The 17,496-nt window shown below is 36.0% G+C and overlaps 1 protein-coding gene across 3 annotated transcripts in view; it reads right to left on the reverse strand.

Moving 5' to 3' along the window:
- PIK3C2G (phosphatidylinositol-4-phosphate 3-kinase catalytic subunit type 2 gamma) overlaps nucleotides 1-17,496 on the reverse strand; it is a 264,442-nt gene that overhangs the window by 167,193 nt on the left and 79,753 nt on the right. For all 3 annotated transcript variants that reach the window (XM_045830120.1, XM_045830119.1, XM_045830118.1), the window contains 3 exons: nucleotides 14,503-14,634; nucleotides 8,912-9,026; nucleotides 3,159-3,289 (listed from right to left, as the gene is read on the reverse strand). In XM_045830120.1, the coding sequence (XP_045686076.1) occupies nucleotides 3,159-3,289; nucleotides 8,912-9,026; nucleotides 14,503-14,634 (378 nt within the window). The remainder of the gene's footprint in view (nucleotides 1-3,158; nucleotides 3,290-8,911; nucleotides 9,027-14,502; nucleotides 14,635-17,496) is intronic.

Here is a 17,496-nt window from a genome sequence, read left to right on the forward strand (position 1 = left end):
TTTTAGTGACTAAAATCTCCTTTAGTGCAGACAAAATTTATCTGAATCCAGCAAGATGTACTACTTAGAAGAGAGGTAAGCAAGCATTTACTTTTTAAAAAATTAACTTAGACCCAAGTGGGACTGTGAAGAAATGGTATATTTTAAAGATGAATTCCTTCACCTCAAAGCAATTTTCATCAGAGTTCAGAAAACTCTTTGGTTTAAATTTCGAAAACAAAGATCTCAATTCATCCCTGGACTCTGGCTTTAAATTCTCAGAGTTCACTGGGAGTTTGGAGTTAAATGCCAGTGAATAGAGCTTCCTTAAGTGTCCAAGTATTTCTTCCTGAAGAGTGGTCCCAAACAGAAGCTCTAAATCCAGCACTAGGGCTCTTGACTCACTGGTAGCTGATTATGTTTTGCTCATCCTCCTGCAGAAGAATTCAGACCCAGAGTTCAGCTGAAGAACAGTGCTTCTCCTGTGACAATGATAGCTTTTGAGCACTGTTTCCTCCAAATGGACACTATGGTGCTCAGCTCAAATTGGCTAAAACTCCCAAGAATGGCACTAAGAAATATTAAATATATTAAAAGTCAATATTTCTCTATATTTCTCCTTTTTTGCCTTGTATAAAACAGGAATATTTGTCTGAGAGTTCTGGAAATCTGACAACAGGGCACCAGCATGAACAGGTTCTGGTGAGGATCCTCTTCTGGGTTGCAGACAGCTTGTTTTCTCATCACATTCTTTTTTTGAACTGTTTATTGTATTTTTCCATTACCATTTGGTCTCTTTATGCCCTCCCCAGCCCTGCAATCATCACACTGCTGTCCATGTCCATGAGTCCTTTTTCCTTTTTGCTTAATCCCTCCACCTGCTAAACTCCCCCCACCACCGCATCACCACCTAGCTGTCATCCTATTCTCTATGAATTTTTCTCTATTTTACTAGTTAGTTCAGTTTGTTCATTGGATTCCACAGATGAGTGAAATCATATGGTTGTTATCTTTGTCTGATAGGCTTATTTTTCTTAATATTCTCCAGGTCTATCCATACTGTTGCAAAGGGAAACATTTTCTTCTTTTTTATGGCTGAGTAGTATTCCACTGTGTAGGTGTTTCATAGTTGTTTCATCCACTCATCTGAGATGCCTCAAGAAATTCAAAATAAATCTGCCTTTTGACCCAGTGATTCCACTTCTGTAAATATATCTGAAGGAACCCAAAACACTAATTTGAAAGAACACAGGCACCTCTATGTTCATTGTAGCATTATATGGAAGCAGCCAAACGGCCCATCAGTAGATGAGTGGGTAAAATATCTACAACTTCTTTTAAAGCCATCTTCATTTGAAAAATGAAGGAATTGTATTCTAGGTAATTTTTAATATATGTCTGGGCTCCTTTCCTGTTTTGTCCCTATCTTCTCCACCAGAAAGCCTTCAGAAGAAAAAATCTGTAACAAAATTTTACTAAATTACTAAAGCTATTTTCTTCCAATTAAATTTACTTGTTACTCAGCCCTGAATAATGTGTTTTTTGTTAACTTCTTTTATTGAAGCATAATTCACATAGAAAGAAATGCACAGATTCAGTTCAATATATTTGATAGGTGCTTATATCAGATAAAACCAAAATCCTATGAAGATATAAAACAGTATTTTCATGCCACCAGAGGCAAACACTGGTAGGATTCTTTGCACTCTATATTAATATTCCTTATTTTAGAACTTCAGACAGATGGAATCATAGAGTAAATACTCTTATTTATGGCTTTTTCACTTAGTGTAATGTTTTGGAAAATATTTCTTGTTGAATATGTTAGTGTACTTGGAGAAGATTACACTTAAGTGGAGACTTACAGGATGAGATGATTCTGTCATATGAAGAACTGAGAAAGGAGTATTTCCAGTAGAGGGAAAATCAAATAAAAAGCTCAATATGGGAAAGGAACTAGCACATTTGAAACACATGAAAAAGAGTAATGTCATTGTCTTGAAGTGAATGAGGAAAATGCAGCATAAATTGAAATTAGAAAGCAGGGAAGTAACAAGATTATCCAAAAGAGAGCTCTTGATCATACTCAATTACTCATTTTGGAATGGCTCACACTTTTTCACTCTCCAGAAAATGACTCTACTGTGTGCCTCATTGATCAGTTCAAAAACTTGGATTCACCGTGGACTTGCATTAATTCCTTTGTTTCTCAATTGGCTTACCCCCTAATTACTATTAATCATCAAGTCATGTCTCCTCAACCTCCAAATATGCCTCCCAAGTCTAGCTATTTCTTCAATGTCAACTGCCCTTACCTTAGTTATAGCCACTATGACCTCCTACCCAAAGTATCACATTAACCTTCTTGCCGTTCTGCTTGCTGCCACTCTTACTTCTTTGCCAATCTGTTCTTCAACTTGTGGTAGAAGGGATTACTTAAAAAGATCACTAAGATTACCAGACTCCCCTGTTCAAAACCTTTAAATTTTTTCTCATTCTTGGAATAAAATGCCTTTCATGTTACATATCTATCACAGTATATATGTAAAGAACTACTTTCTTAGTATTATGTTTTCAGTATATAATTATCGAGTACAGCCAGTTGTAGCTTAGATATTGCTAAGTTATAAGTACAAAGTTCATAATTCTCTTATAGTTCTTCCTGGGGCTTTGGTTTTATTCAGAGAATTACTATTTGACAAAATTAAAGTACTCTTAATCAATAATTTAGTCCTATTAAAACATGATTTATTTATGTAATTTTAAAATCTGCTAAGGCAGTTAAATTTTGCCTTTTCCTGCTTACTAAAACAACTTTACACACACTTGAATGATAGTTAAGGAATGGTTTATCCATGTTAAGTGCTGATATATATTTCATCACTCCCTGCTTTTTTGTTTGAACTGAATGATTTCCCATCTTTTTTATTCTTCTTTTGACTAAAGTTTAAGTTGCTTAATACCACAGGAAAAATAAAAGACATGTAAAACTACTAATTTAGCTCCTGCACATTAATTGATTACCCACAGGTGTCACTTTAGTAACTGAAAGAAATTATGCAGGAAGGTAGGTTCACTATTTATTTTCTTCACTCTTTAAAGTTTTGAATATATCCAGTGTCACATGGATGGTGTCACAACCAGCAGGCAACCCTGACTGACGAGACCTGGTCACTTACAGTAAGGGAGACTGTTTCTGTGAAAGTCTGGCAATATGTTTCAAATACTCTTTCGGTGGTTCCTCAAGATTACTTCTATGATCTTCAAAATCAAGTTTCACGTACTCCCACTCAGTAGCTGGAAAGTCAATCTGAAACAAAGAAATGGTTTGCCATTTACTGAAAACTAAAATACATTATTAATTTAATAATCTCCACCTTAAACTTGTAAAAATGAAAGTTTTTATATTTTCTCTTATTTATTACTTAAAAATAAGTTTTAAAAGAATTAGGGTTTGGACTTGGTATTTAAGTATACATGGTATTTAGCAAACCCTCAGTTCTTTTTTTTAAAGATTTTATTTATTTATTTATTTATTTATTTTTAGAGAGGGAAGGGAGGGAGAAAGAGAGAGAGAAACATCAATGTGAGGTTGCTGGGGGCCGTGGTGTGCAACCCAGGTATGTGCCCTGACTGGGAATCGAACCTGCAGCACTTTGGTTTGCAGCCCACACTCAATCCACTGAGCTACATGCAAATCCTCAATTCTTTATATAATTGGCATAAATTAGTAAACTATAATGTTGTCTGAGGAAAAATGAGAAAATTAACAACAATATATAAACTTTTCATAAAATTAAATATGTGGTTTTGTTTAACATTGAAATTATAGCCTTTCTACATTCAAGAATTAAAATGTATTTTTATTATTAAATGATTAAAGTTATAGGAGGTAATTATACATTTTCATGTAATCATTTGGTTCATTAAAATCTGTGAACCATTTTGTAGACATGAGAGTGGAATCTTCTCTGGTAGAGACCAGTTTTGCAAGGATACGAGCAATGGAAAGTTTTTGCATTGGCTCTGTAGCTTAGATTTATAGACAGGGCCAGAACGCAGGTCTACTTTTTTCCTGGCTCAGTGTGCTTTCCATTAGCCCTGTTTCAGTGAGAATTTAGTTTTAGCAAATAATGTAACAGTTAACTAAAAATACACTTTCAAAGAGTATAAATGAGGTAAACATTCTAGAGCTGCATATATTTGCTTAAGGTTATCATACTTTTTAAAAGTTTCATACTAAAAAATCCACAAATTTATTTTCTCGGCTAAATTATGTTAAGTTACACAATCTCAGAGAAAACTGAGGAATGTTATGAGGTAGACTTGTGTGAATTTTAGTTGGAAAACAGTTTAACCTTTTTAGGTTCATTTTTGTGTGAAAGATTTTAGCTGTTTCATTTTGTAACTTCTAAAATTTGCTTCAGTATTTGTTTTTGGTATACTTTATTTTATCAGTAATAAGCTCTTGCCTTCCCCAATACCACTAATAATGGAAGAAAGCACATAATAAGATGTTAGATAAAGTAAAATGTTTTGGGTAATTGAGGAGTTAAGAGCTGTGATTTAAAGAAAATACACACTGAGATAAAAGGAAGAATTTAACACTGGTGGACCAAAGCACTAAATATATATAATTTATATTTATATTTGTACTTATGTTTATATTTATATATTTATATATGTGGGTTTGGTTATTGTAGTGATCAGAAGTATGGACACGTGTTATTAATTTAACAAATATATAACAGCTACTATTTTAGATGTTGGGAATAGAATACTGTCAATGTTCTCAGAAATCTCCCAGTCAGTGGGAAAGAAATATAATATAAATATGCTGATAAAATCGTATTGGTCATTTTGTGAACACAAAGGAAGGGTACTTAACTCTGTTTGGGATGCAGAGAGGAGGGAGTAAGGAAGAGATACCTAGTTGAGGGCCCATGGATCCTAAAAGATGAATATCAATTACCCAAACGAAGTCAGAGGAGGGGTGGGCAGTAGATGGTGCAGGGAGAAGGAAATGGACATTGCAGGCAGGAAACAGGATTCATAAACAGACATAAAGCACAAGCAGGACAGTGCAAATCAGAAGCTACAACATTTTCAGAGTTGCTGGAGCTTAACTGTCACACAGAGAGCGGCAAGAGGAGCGACGGGAGGGAATCATGTTACAAGAGCTTAGCCTTAATTCTCTAGGTAGTACTGAGATATTGACACATATGAGTAGGAGAGTGGCAGGTTCATATTTAAGTTTTGGCAAGGCCACGCTTATGAAGTTTGTATTAGGGAATGACAAAACTAAAGGCAAGAAACCCAGATAAACTCTTGTAACCTAGAACTTACCATGTGGGAAATTGAGAGGATAGGATTTCAGAACGTACGGAAGGTAAATTGGCAGGATATAGTGGGTACTGAATATGAATAGGGAGAAAGAGGGAGGAAGCAACTAAAACAACTTGGTGTATTTGGCGACATGAACAGAGATAAATAATCCAGGGGTAAAGCAATTTTGAGAGGAAGGGGAGCTCAGTGTGAAATATGTTGTCTTTGAAGCTGTTTACAGGGTGTCCAATGGGAGTTCACTAGGCGTGTGGTTGTATTACTGATGCTTGTGGTGCAAAGAAATCTGAATTAGAGTTTCAGACTAATAAGTGAACTTGCATAGATGCCATCAATAAAACTTTAGAAATGAATGAGACCCAGCAATTTCACTGATAGGTATATATTCAAGATAAATAAAAACTTATGTCCACACCCAAACTTGTACATGAATTATTCTTAATAGCCAAAATGTGAGAACAATCTAATTTCACATTGACTAATAAATGGATAAAATGTTGTATATCCATAAGTGTAATATTATTCAATAACAAAAATAAATGAATATTGATGCTACAACATAGATGAACTTTGAAACATTATGCTAAGTGAAAAAGCCCATCACAAAAAGCCACATATTGTATAATTCTATTTATATAAAATGTGAAGAGCAGGTGAATTCATAGAGACAGAAAGTAGATTAGCAAGGGTTCAGAGTCGGAAGAAATGGGCAAATAGAAGGCAATAGCTGAAGGTTATGAAATTTCTTTTTGAAATGATAAAAATGCTCTAGAATTGATGGCGGTGATAGGTGTACATATCTTTAAAAATATTAAAAACCACTGAATTGCACACTTTAAATGCAAGAATTTTAAGGTATATGAATTATATCTCCATAATGCTTTTTAAGAATATAGCACTAAGAATAGCAATGCGCAGCAGATGGAACCCTTGAAAATTGTCAACAGTGAGGACTTGCAGAAGAAAGGGAGCCTGCAAGGAGATAGAGAAAGGATAAGCAGAGAAAAGTATGAGGAGAAACATAAAAGAGCAGTAACACCAAAGCCAGAGGGGAAGCATGTCCTGTGCTGGGGAAGACATACATGGGGCCAAAAATCATAGAGAGGGATGGTATGAACAGGGCTGGAAACCACCACTGGATTTGGCAACTAGGAATTAGTGGGTTACCAGACAACAGTTAAGTGTGGTGAGGACATATTAGCTAGAATATAGTGAATGAGACATGATGGGCAGGTGAGGAAGTAGAGAAATATAGAATAGAATAAAGAGCAGCATTAACCACAACAGCTCTGCTTTTAGTTCTTCAATTGTGATAGGACCGCTCTACTAGATTGTGTAAGGGGAAAGGCAGGAAGTTGACGGCGACTCAGGCTGATGGAATAGTACAATAATCTGTCTCCATTGCTGACCTCAGATCTACTTCATTCTATCCACTGCTTCCAGTCAGCACATCAACCATAGAACCCTGCAAACATGATGGACTGGAAGGAATCATGTTCTGGGACATATCATATCTGTTATCATACTGGGTTGGCCACAGTGTGGCAATAACTGCCCGTCTGATAAAGATAATAAAAAAGTACAGACCTGAAAGAACTCAGACAGGCATAGTATAATCCTTTCATTGTACAAGGAGAAAATAGAAGGTTGGGTGACTTGTTCACAGCTATAAAGTTTTCTGCTAGAGAGCTAAATCTAGAATCCACATTTCCTAACTCTCAGTCTGATGTCTTTTTCCGAGACTTTTATTGACTCCTTAATGCAAACACTGATTACAGAACTTGCTTCGAATTTCCTCACCATCTCATAATATTTAGGTTTAAAAATTCTGCTCTAAATTTAGCTGCATGTAATTAGAGTGATACTGGTTATTAAGGGTTCTAAGCTTAATAGCTTAATAACTCATTTTATTTCATCACCAATTAAGACTATTCTGAGAATTTTCACTTTATGTCTATACCATTTGAAATTATTTTATAAAAATCAAATGATCTAACTTTTTTTGCATGGTGTTGAATATTTACATGCCTCCTACTCCTCTTGTAAGTTAAATTCAGAATGGCTCCAGATGTCTGCTTGGAAATCTATGCCACTGTGAAATACTTGAAACGTTTTTTTCAGATCCCACTTACCAGGGCCTGTGTTCTGAAAACAGCTTTCCCCCTCATCTGAGAAGAATCAAGGAGAGTCTCATCTCAGAGTCTCCCTTACTCCTTGCCCACCACTGCCACTAAAGAGCCCTATAATTATAAATTCATATCCACAACACTCTGGCAATGATCAGATTTCGAAGATTTTTGTTAAGTGGAAGTGGTATGTACCTGGTAAGAAATAGTCTTAGAATACATTCGTTCTCTTACAGAAAGGTAGGTGTCCTGTTACAGTGGAACATTGGCTAATCAGTATGCCTGATTGTTGAGTGCCCCTGATTGTGCCAAGATCCAACCTGAACAGCTACTCTTTCTTATCATTGTGGCCACAGCTTAGAAGTGGATCTTCAGCTACTGTCTGGTGGGGGACATCCTCCCTCCTTCAGAGGGGAAGCCACATTTCTATTAGTATTACTTTTTTCTTCCATTCTCACCATTTTGCTCATCTTGCTAAATTTTGTCCCTTACATCCCTCACCCTAATCCTGGAAATTTAAAAGCCTTGAGACTCCACTAGCTTCCTCTAGATGCAGCGATCTTCCCCTGAAGGCAATTTTATCCCTAGAGGACATTTGACATCACCTGAAGGCAAATTTGATCATCAGACCTGGGGAGGTGCTACTGCCATCTAGTGGGTAGAAGACAAAGATGTTGCTAAATATCCTACAATGAGAGGACAAAGAATGACCTGATCCAAAATGTCCATAGTACAGAAGTTGAAAAATCGTTTTCTAGAGAGAGCTGCCCAGAAATCAGTTCCCAGCTTTTCTTATAGAGACGGAAAGTCTATATTCCCCACATTTTCATGTATCAGAGTGGCCATGGTTCAGGTATCTGACCAACATGGTCATTTACAATCATGAACAAATGTGGAGTTCTTAGCAGTAAGAATCAAAGCCTGAAATCATTAATCACCTTTCATGCATGATTACGAAAGGTAGAGAGGCTTTAAGAAAAAGGAAAATACAGTAGATGGCTTCTGTTGCAGTTTCTCTCCCACTGCTCAGCTAATTGGCACTCATTTAGGAAATGTACAACATAAGAGATTTTAAGGAAAATGACACGATGCAGAGGCAGGTGTGAGTAAAGTGCCAAGTCACTAACAGTTAACAACATATACCAATGACTGATTTCATTTTAAACAATAGGAAAAATGAATGCACATAATGCATATACTAATGGCAACGCTCCATTCCTCTCCTTAATGATCGTGGTAGATGGAAAATGGCTTGACATTCCTATGACATAAGCTGGGAGAAAATGCTTTGAGAGTGCTGAATACAAAGCAAAAACCATAGAGATTTTACAAATCCCAGTGGCTGGAGGAAGAGAAGACTATTAAAATGTGTGATCCTAGAAAATTGTTTCTGTAATTGACAACGGGCTTCTTATCAATCAATACTTGCCTTGTGTACTTTAATTTTGTAGCCTGGCACTTACCTGCAGGGTCACTGGGGATGGCTGACTTGTGTCCCACACTCCTGGAGCTATCATTTCTGTGGGAGGCTCACTCTGTAATGTCAGGCTGAATAGCATAGATCCAAGAATCGATCTGCTGCCAAAGAATACACATACAGACAGGAATCACTTCAGGAGGAAAACTGATTACCTGTAAATGGTTTCTTTTGGAATATAAACATAATCAGCTATTTTAGTGGCTTCTTTCAGCAGCAAGAAGAGAAATAAAATATCCCATAAGCTTAGATATTGATTAATAGTTCATTTATATTACCCTAATGCACAGTTACATTCATAGATATCTACATTTATTTTCCACATGACAAAGTTGTTTTCACAATGGTTAACTCTACAGAACATTTTTTTTTTGCCCCACAGAATGACTAAATTCCCTAGGCATCTATAAAGATAAGAGCTCTAAATTTACAGAAAGGAAATATTAGCATATGATCTGCAGAATCAAAATAGTTGTGGGGCCTCACAGAAGAAATTCTTCTTTTTCTTTATAAATAAGTATTCTGAACCTTTGAAAATACATTATAAATTACCATAATGGATGAGAATGCATACTGGAAAGACTTCAAACAGGAAGAATTCATGCATGGTTTTAACAACTTCAGTAACATCCAAATCCAGACCCTTATAGGAATTAAAAAGAAAGCTATACCTGGCTCTATATGTGAATTCAATGATGGGTAAACTGTTCCAGTGATTACTGAGAACAGCTTTTGATTTTAATATACTAAACTAAAAGTGTAGAACTGAAAGACAATACAATTAAATTCAAGTTTATAGAGAACTTCAAGACATTAGATGAGTCTTTTTGAAAACAGCATAGAATTCCATCTTGCCATGTAACAGACACTATGTAAAATATGTTGTAAAATTTAGCAAATAAAGCTTTCTTTAGACCTCTAGTTTTCTGAAGCCTATCTTACTCATTTTTCATACTCAAAGATATATAAAGCATCTGCCTACAGGAGTATAATTTATAAATATTATTAGGCAGATATTTTTATCTAATCCAAGAACATTCTTCCAGAAGAATGAATTTTCAGTCTTTGTTTTTTGTTTCATCTCTCCCTCATCTTAAGAAAACTTTTTTTTGTTTGTTTTGGTATAATATTACCAACAGGCTAGTATTAGCAAGCTAAAAAAAGCTTAATAGGGTAAAAATTAGAATATTATTAATGTGATTTTTCCTTTTGCCTTTTGGAATTTATAACCTTCTCCAAAATAGTCTGAAGTATTCATTTGCTTGGAAAAAGTTTTAGGTTAGTTTTAGTCAGAATGCAAAAAGAAGAATGAGCACATCTAACACCAGATTTAGAGGGCTCAGATATTAATGCACTCTATAGCATTTACAGAAAACATTCCTGTCCACAGGAAAGGGTTAACAGGAGTGAGGAAGGAGGATGTGGCATATCAGAAGGCGAATGTGGTAAAAAGTCTTTCTGCTACATAGAATTCCATTGTGTAAATGTACCATAGTTTTTTTATCCATTCATTTACTGATGGGCACCTAGGTTGCTTCCAGCACTTGGCTATTGTAAATTGTGCTGCTATGAACATTGGGGTGCATGGATGGAACTGGAAAGCATTATGCTAAGCAGAATAAGCCAGGCAGTGAAAGACAAATACCATATGATCTCACTTTTAACAGGAACCTAAACAACAAAACAAAGAAACAAGCAAAATATCACCAAAGACACTGAAATAGAGAACAGTCTGACAGTGACCAGAGGAGAGAGGGGAGGGAATTTCAGGGGAAAAGGGGAAGGGTTTATAGGAACAAGTATAAAGGACACAGGGACAAAAATGGGGGGGGTGGAAATGAGAGTGAGGTGGGGAGGGCTGGGGGGTGGGCTAGGATGGGAGTAAAAGACAGAAAACTGTACTTGAACAACAATTAAAATTAGAAAAAAGAAAAAGTCACCACTTTCTGGCAACTGGTGATGGTGGGGAACAGAAGACAAAGATGGAACAGAGTGAGCAGGGCACAGACGCACATGTTCCCAGTTTCCTGCTCTTCTGGAAGGCGGAGGGGGAGGAGCATGAGATGAGTACAGAATAACACTGAAGGCAGAGAGGGCTCCTGTTTGCACTTGTATTCGCAAAGTATCTCCTGAGCTGTTCCTGTAACAGTTTATGGCATGACCTTAAACTTGGGACCAAGTGGCAAATAAGCAGAAGACACTCCTGAGTTTAGCTCTGTCGGGCCTCCTTTGGTTTCTGTATAGGGAAGATGGGATCTAGAAAAAGCTAAAGATATCTGAGTGAGGAGGTTTCCAAAACGGGGGTTCATATGGGAGGGATAAGGGACCTCTGTGATAGGGGTGAGGATGAGATGAGGTCAAGCGGGAGTCGCAGGCAGACCTCAGATGGGTCCTCAGTGCCTGCAGGAGCCCACGTCACCCAGGGAGTGTGTCTGTAAGCTCTGGTCAGGCTGGGAGAGCATCAGTCACCATTACACGAGCTGTGACAAACAGCCATGGCTTCAAAAGTGCTTTTGATTTGGACACAAGAGGTCAAGTCCCCAGGCCCAAGAATCTGTTTCTTTTCTGACTCTGTGCATCCAGATATGATCTTAGGAAGAGCATCAGTGTGTCAGCTGGATATCTGAATGACTAAGCATTTCATTCCAAAGAGACTGTGTACTTCTAAAAGGATTATTTAGATGACTGAATTGACTAATTTTTTGTCATCATTGAAAAGCTTTTCCTCCTCATTAATTACAGGGCAGGAGGTCATGAGGAAAAGCGTGATATATTAGTGGCATTTTTCTTTGCAAGTGTGGAATGAGTTATATTTGGAGCCTTACTGTATTTATATGTCCTGGTCATGCTTCACTCTGAAAAACTGAGCGATCTAAGCTGATTTCTAGAAAGGACGAGGTGATTTGAGAGTAAATGTCAGCAGTTGTCAGCAATTCAAGGAGGAAAAGATATTTGGCACCATTCTTTATACTCTGTGTGTGTTTGGTAGTAGCTAACTTATTTTCTAATCATGGACTGCACTAAACATCTTTTGAGATATTGCAAGCACCAGATAAATTTCCATAGACTTCTGTAAACAGAAAATATGAGGATAAGGAAGATGATCAGCAAAATTACGATGAGAAGACTGTTGATAGTCTCCCCAGGAAATTGTTCATTCAGGGCTGAGAATCTCTGCATTGAAGGAATTTACCATAATTTAGAAATGCTAAGTAACTACTACACTATTTGTTTTGAATTTAAGTAGAAAAGGCAGCTCACAGAACTGTTAAGGTGAAAATAACACTTTCTTATAATAGTGAGGCAGCGCTGTGAATACAATATAGATGTGATAGAAGGTCTGCTGCAAAAGAGATTATAGACAGTCTGTGGTCAAAGAGTTACTTTTGTACTTGCAACATATTTTTTGTAGGCCTAAAGGCGAATTTGCGTGCTTTGAAAAGTTTAGGTTTATTTGTAGACATTCTCGATGCACCCATAACTGGTACCTCTGAGTTTAATAACCATTGGTTCTTCTGAAACCCACTTCTGGAAACCACAAGGAGATAGGAAGCCTTTAATTCTGCCTATTTTCAGGTTGAATGTATGCTGGAAAAAATACATAAGTGCTCATTACAATTCCACATGGCTAGGTGTGGGCAATTCAAACTGTAATGAATGACAGACGCAATACCAACTGTTCATGGGCACAGCTCATTCTGTGAAGGAAGATGGAATTCAGCAGCTTATTCACTGCAACCTGGAGATGCCTGCAGCACATGTTCAAGGTCAGACTCTCCATGATGTGGAGCCACGAACGCAGTGGGGTCACGGAGTCTCTGTACCTGCCCTGCGGATGGATTTCTGATGTCTTAAAAACTGAATTTCTTCAAGTTGTTTAGCCCAGAAGAGAAGCAGTGTTTTGATTTCCATGAGAAATGTTTGCTTGGAAGTATAATTTTGACACTTTTTCTTTGGAAAACACCATTTAATATCAGTCCCAAATGGCCTTACCTACAGATGACCGCTGTCTATGGCCACATAAATGTAAAATGTCCATCGGTGGTAAATGGCATGGGACAAAACAGCATGGAGGTAGCGTTTTTACTATTATAACTATCTAGAAAAAGGCCTTGAAGATAAGTTCAAGAGACAATAATATCCTCTCATATATTTACCACATATTGTTTGCCTATTATGTACAAAGTAGAGTGTCAGATGATTGAAGGAAATAAAATGGATTAAAATTTTTCAGTGAATAACGACAAACATTATTTTATAAACGTGCCAGGTGTTACAAATACTGCAGGTGAAACTTCAAAGAAACTCACTCATGGAAAGGAAGGCACCTGCATAGCTGCTCCTAGTGAGAAAATAATGAAAGCTCTAACCCACAAATCAGATTTTTGAAATACCTGCTAACAGCAATAGGTATTACTTTTAGGACAAAACTGTTTTCTTACAGACTTTTGAAATTTTATTCGCATTCTAAGTATCCTATAGGAATAGATTTTTTTCCAGTTCAATTTAGTAAACAAACCTCTAATGATTACCTTCTTATAAGAGGTACTATATTAGATGGAAGACACTGCAGAGATAAATTGTTCCCCGTCCTCAGGACACACATCCCTGGAAATGGGCTACAGTATCAAAGCAACTAATAGAGCAGCAGGCATGCACGCACACATACCGGTTCAAAACCAATCCAGTAGAGGCAATTTAAAAGATCTTTGATGTTTGTTTTGATGATAGCTATTTATATTGACTAGATGTGGGAACCAAAAACTGATAAAAAATTTCAACATATTTATATTATCAAATATTTGTGGGACAATAGAGGCAAGAACATTATTTATAGCAATATTATAGCAACAGGGTAGTTTCTAATTTTTCAAAGGTCCTGTATTTTACACTTTGGTTTTAAAACAAGTCTTGCAATATAACTATGTAGTTAAAAGTAACTAAGCTGTTTATTAGAAAAAATTTTCCTTAATAGCATAGAAAATCATGTAATTAACTTTATCAAACATCTTAAGTATTGGTAGTTCCAAATACAATGAAATCATCAGTTAATTTTGCAACGGTCATTAGTTCTAATAGAATACCTGAACTCATAGTTGGTTTACTTTTCTGTAAACACATTTTCTTCAAGTTACAAATATTTCTTCTTGTCAATAAAAGGTCAGTAAACCAGTGAGTTACGTTGTATAATTATGCCTAAGCCAGAATTTCCTGATTTACATTGTTTCTAGATGACAGTGTTGAGTTGAATAATTTTGAAGTACTCACTGCAGAGAAATGGTCTGGGCTGGGAAGGGAAAGCCATTGCTGTGGGCATGCCAGTGCCCACTCATTGCAAAAGACCCAGGTGACAAGCAGAACAAGAGGCTTGTTTTCAAACCCATTTCTTCCTTTTCCTTTTCAGTTCCACTTTCCACAGTCATGATTTATATTGAGCTACCTCAATTTTAGGGCAAAATGCCTTCTGGACATTCTCATTATGTTATATACTGTGAAATATTTAGCTTCAAGGAGGTTTTTTAAAAAAAAAAAACAAATTGAGATGGAAGCCATGTTAATAACAAATGATATACTTACTCTTTTGGAAACAATGGAAGAGAACTCCAGGCCAACAAATCAGCACTGTTGGTTGCACAGTTAATCCCAAATAGTTTTATAGTGAGCATGGATTCCTTTGGAAGTGACTTTATTTCAAGAGGAAAATTGATGCTTAAAATAAAAGAAAGGAGATTATAAATTATAATGATATTTTCATAAATACTTGGGGCATCCTCTTGAACCTTTGTGTTTAATCTTGTAAAATGCAAATATAGCAGAAGTATATGGAGTGATGAGATTGGTTATACAATCAATGGGGATTGCTAAAATTATAATTTTTACATGTAAACTTATTTTTAAAAATTACTATAACTTGAATGTTTACCCTTTGTAAGCACAAAGGAAATAGTAGGTAACATTGTATTAGAGAATGGGGAAGGCAGGAAATACATTAAAATGGGTAAGTTGGTCATAATCAGATGGAGAGTTAGAAAGCAATATTCTAAGAGAGAAAAGTCCATGGACAAGGGTATGTATGCATAGAAAGATTAAGTGTAGCTGATAAACTGTGAGTGGCTCACTGTGACTAGAATGAGAGATATGGTCAGCATGGGAAAGTTACAGAATATGCAATCAGAACAATAGGTGGTAACTACAATGCTCAAGAACTGTGTGTGCCTGGCAAAGGAATTCAAGTTTTTTTCCTAATGGCAATGGGAAATATTTCAACAAGAGAATTAAAAGTATAGAAAGTTGATAACAATTTTAGATGTGGACTCTTCTGGGTTATTATGAGATCCTAAGGATTTGGGAAGCGATGATTGCTGAAATGAATAGATACACAATTTCTGGGTGCATCAATGTGAAAGAACCCCAAACTCAGACCCTGCATAAATTGTAGATGCAGGTAAAAAAGTAGCTAAGGATAAACACAATATTGGTAACAGTGAGACAAACTTGAATTTGGATACTGAAGTGATGAAGATATATAAAAGAATGTCTGGAAGGTTATAAATGATATTGTAAGTCTGGAAGGAGTTAACCTGGGTGGTATAATTTCTAAGAAGGGCTTTCAACAGAAAGCTGAGAGGGTGATCTGAGGTCCTTAATGGTGGACAGGGATTAGGGTATCTTTCTGCCCTTTCTAGAGTCATCTTGGTTGTCTAGAAATGATCAGGCTCTATTCTAAGAGCCTCAAGAAAAGTATGGTATTTAGAAGAGATCTATTTGTGAAACAAGGAGATGAAAGAATGAAAGTCTATTCTTCAAAAGACTGAGATGGTAGATGAGAATGCTAGAGAGAGATGAGCAAATTCAAATAGAGTTAGGCAAAAAGGGGAAGATACGTGGAAAGAGATTCACCAAGGGATTCTCTTTTTGATTCACTCAAAAAGAGAAGAGTGACTGGAAGAGCAATGAGGCAGCCGAATTGGATGATATCAGATGGTGTTAGGTATGTGGTTTATGAACAGAATCCACTGGTCTTGTATTTCCCAGTTGAACTTGGATGTCAACTTGTTTAAGCAATGGGTGATTATTGGAAGGCTGATGACCTAAGCCTATTACCCAATTGCAAGGTGCTGACTGAGGTTGGCCCAGCCGAGGCTTCATGTATTGTAAAGTGTCTTCTCACTCTAAGAATTTGGTATTTGATCTGGATGCCAGGGAGCAGTCTTTACCCATGGTGTCAAATAAGACACTGGTGACCACCCCCCTTTTTTCTTGTGAGTGGTTGGGCAGCATCCAGCCTCAGGAATAAGGATGAGTTAATTTAGTCCAGTGAGCATGACGGATTTTGAGGAAGTACACATCCTTCTCTTGAAGATGCTATTTCCAGAGATGAAGAAGTCCAGATCCAGAGTGGAAATAAAGCAGCTAACAAGAGGAAAGATAGATCTATTTTAGAGGTAATCCAGAGTGGAAATAAAGCAACTAACAATAGGAAAGATAGACCTATTTTAGAGGTAAAATTGATGATATTTAACTGACAGCATATTAGTGGAATAGGACAATGATGCATTAAAGATGAGTTTTAGGCTTCTAGATTATATTACAGTGGATATCTTTAACTGAACTACATAGTTTATGACATGATGTCATTAAGAATAACTCTTAGATGTCACTGTGTAAACTAATGTGGAGAGGAGTCGAGATTTGGATCTGGATATAACTGTGTTCAAATATTGACTCTATGTCCAATAAAATGTTCTTTGAGCAATAAATTTAACCTTTCTAAGCCTTGCTTTTCTGTATCCATGAGATGGAATAAATGTTGTAAAACACAATATATGGAAATGGCAAGTTGTATATCAGCATTATATTCATTATTTAATCAATAGAGTAAAGAAATTTAATTTTTCAAGATTAGCAAAGTTTAGATTACAAAAATTAAATCATTACATGCTTTGAAAGATAAAACTAAATGTCTTTTCTTTCATGTTATTTAATACTCATAATATTTATTTAAGATAATATGGGCATATTTCTCAGCTTAAAAGAAGTCCTGAAAATCAACCTAAGATAATGATTCTTTGGAATGAATAGTAATTTCTTGAATATTTTCTCTTCTACCTGTAATTGGCTTTCTGTTCAGTTTTCATATTTCTGTGCTAGAATGGAAGATATAAATTCACTTTATTCCTCAGATAATCTAGAATGTTCTTTTTTTCCCATTCAGTTAGGCTTCTTCATATATAACTTGACATTATTAGTGAGCTTTTCATATTAAAAATGACAAAAAATTTCCATAAGTTATAGTGGATACTTACTGCCTGTTTCCATTTTGTCATTTTTTATTAATAAAAATAAATTCTTCTTGGGTGAGAATATATGCTTTATAAATAGTTATTTATTCATTTCTTGAATACATATAGATTTTTAATGCCAGAATAATTTCACATTCACTGGGAAATCTCTTTTTTGCAACTTCTACATAGCTATTGAAACATCAAGGAATGAACTTTTAGACAAAAAAAGGAAGAAAAATACTTTAAGAAGCAATTCAATAAATGAAGGCAGATTGCTTTTTTCAAT

The sequence above is a fragment of the Phyllostomus hastatus genome, unplaced genomic scaffold (genome assembly GCF_019186645.2).
Source record: "Phyllostomus hastatus isolate PE091 unplaced genomic scaffold, TTU_PhHast_1.1 phas_scaffold_93, whole genome shotgun sequence".
In the NCBI taxonomy this organism is placed as follows: domain Eukaryota; kingdom Metazoa; phylum Chordata; class Mammalia; order Chiroptera; family Phyllostomidae; genus Phyllostomus; species Phyllostomus hastatus.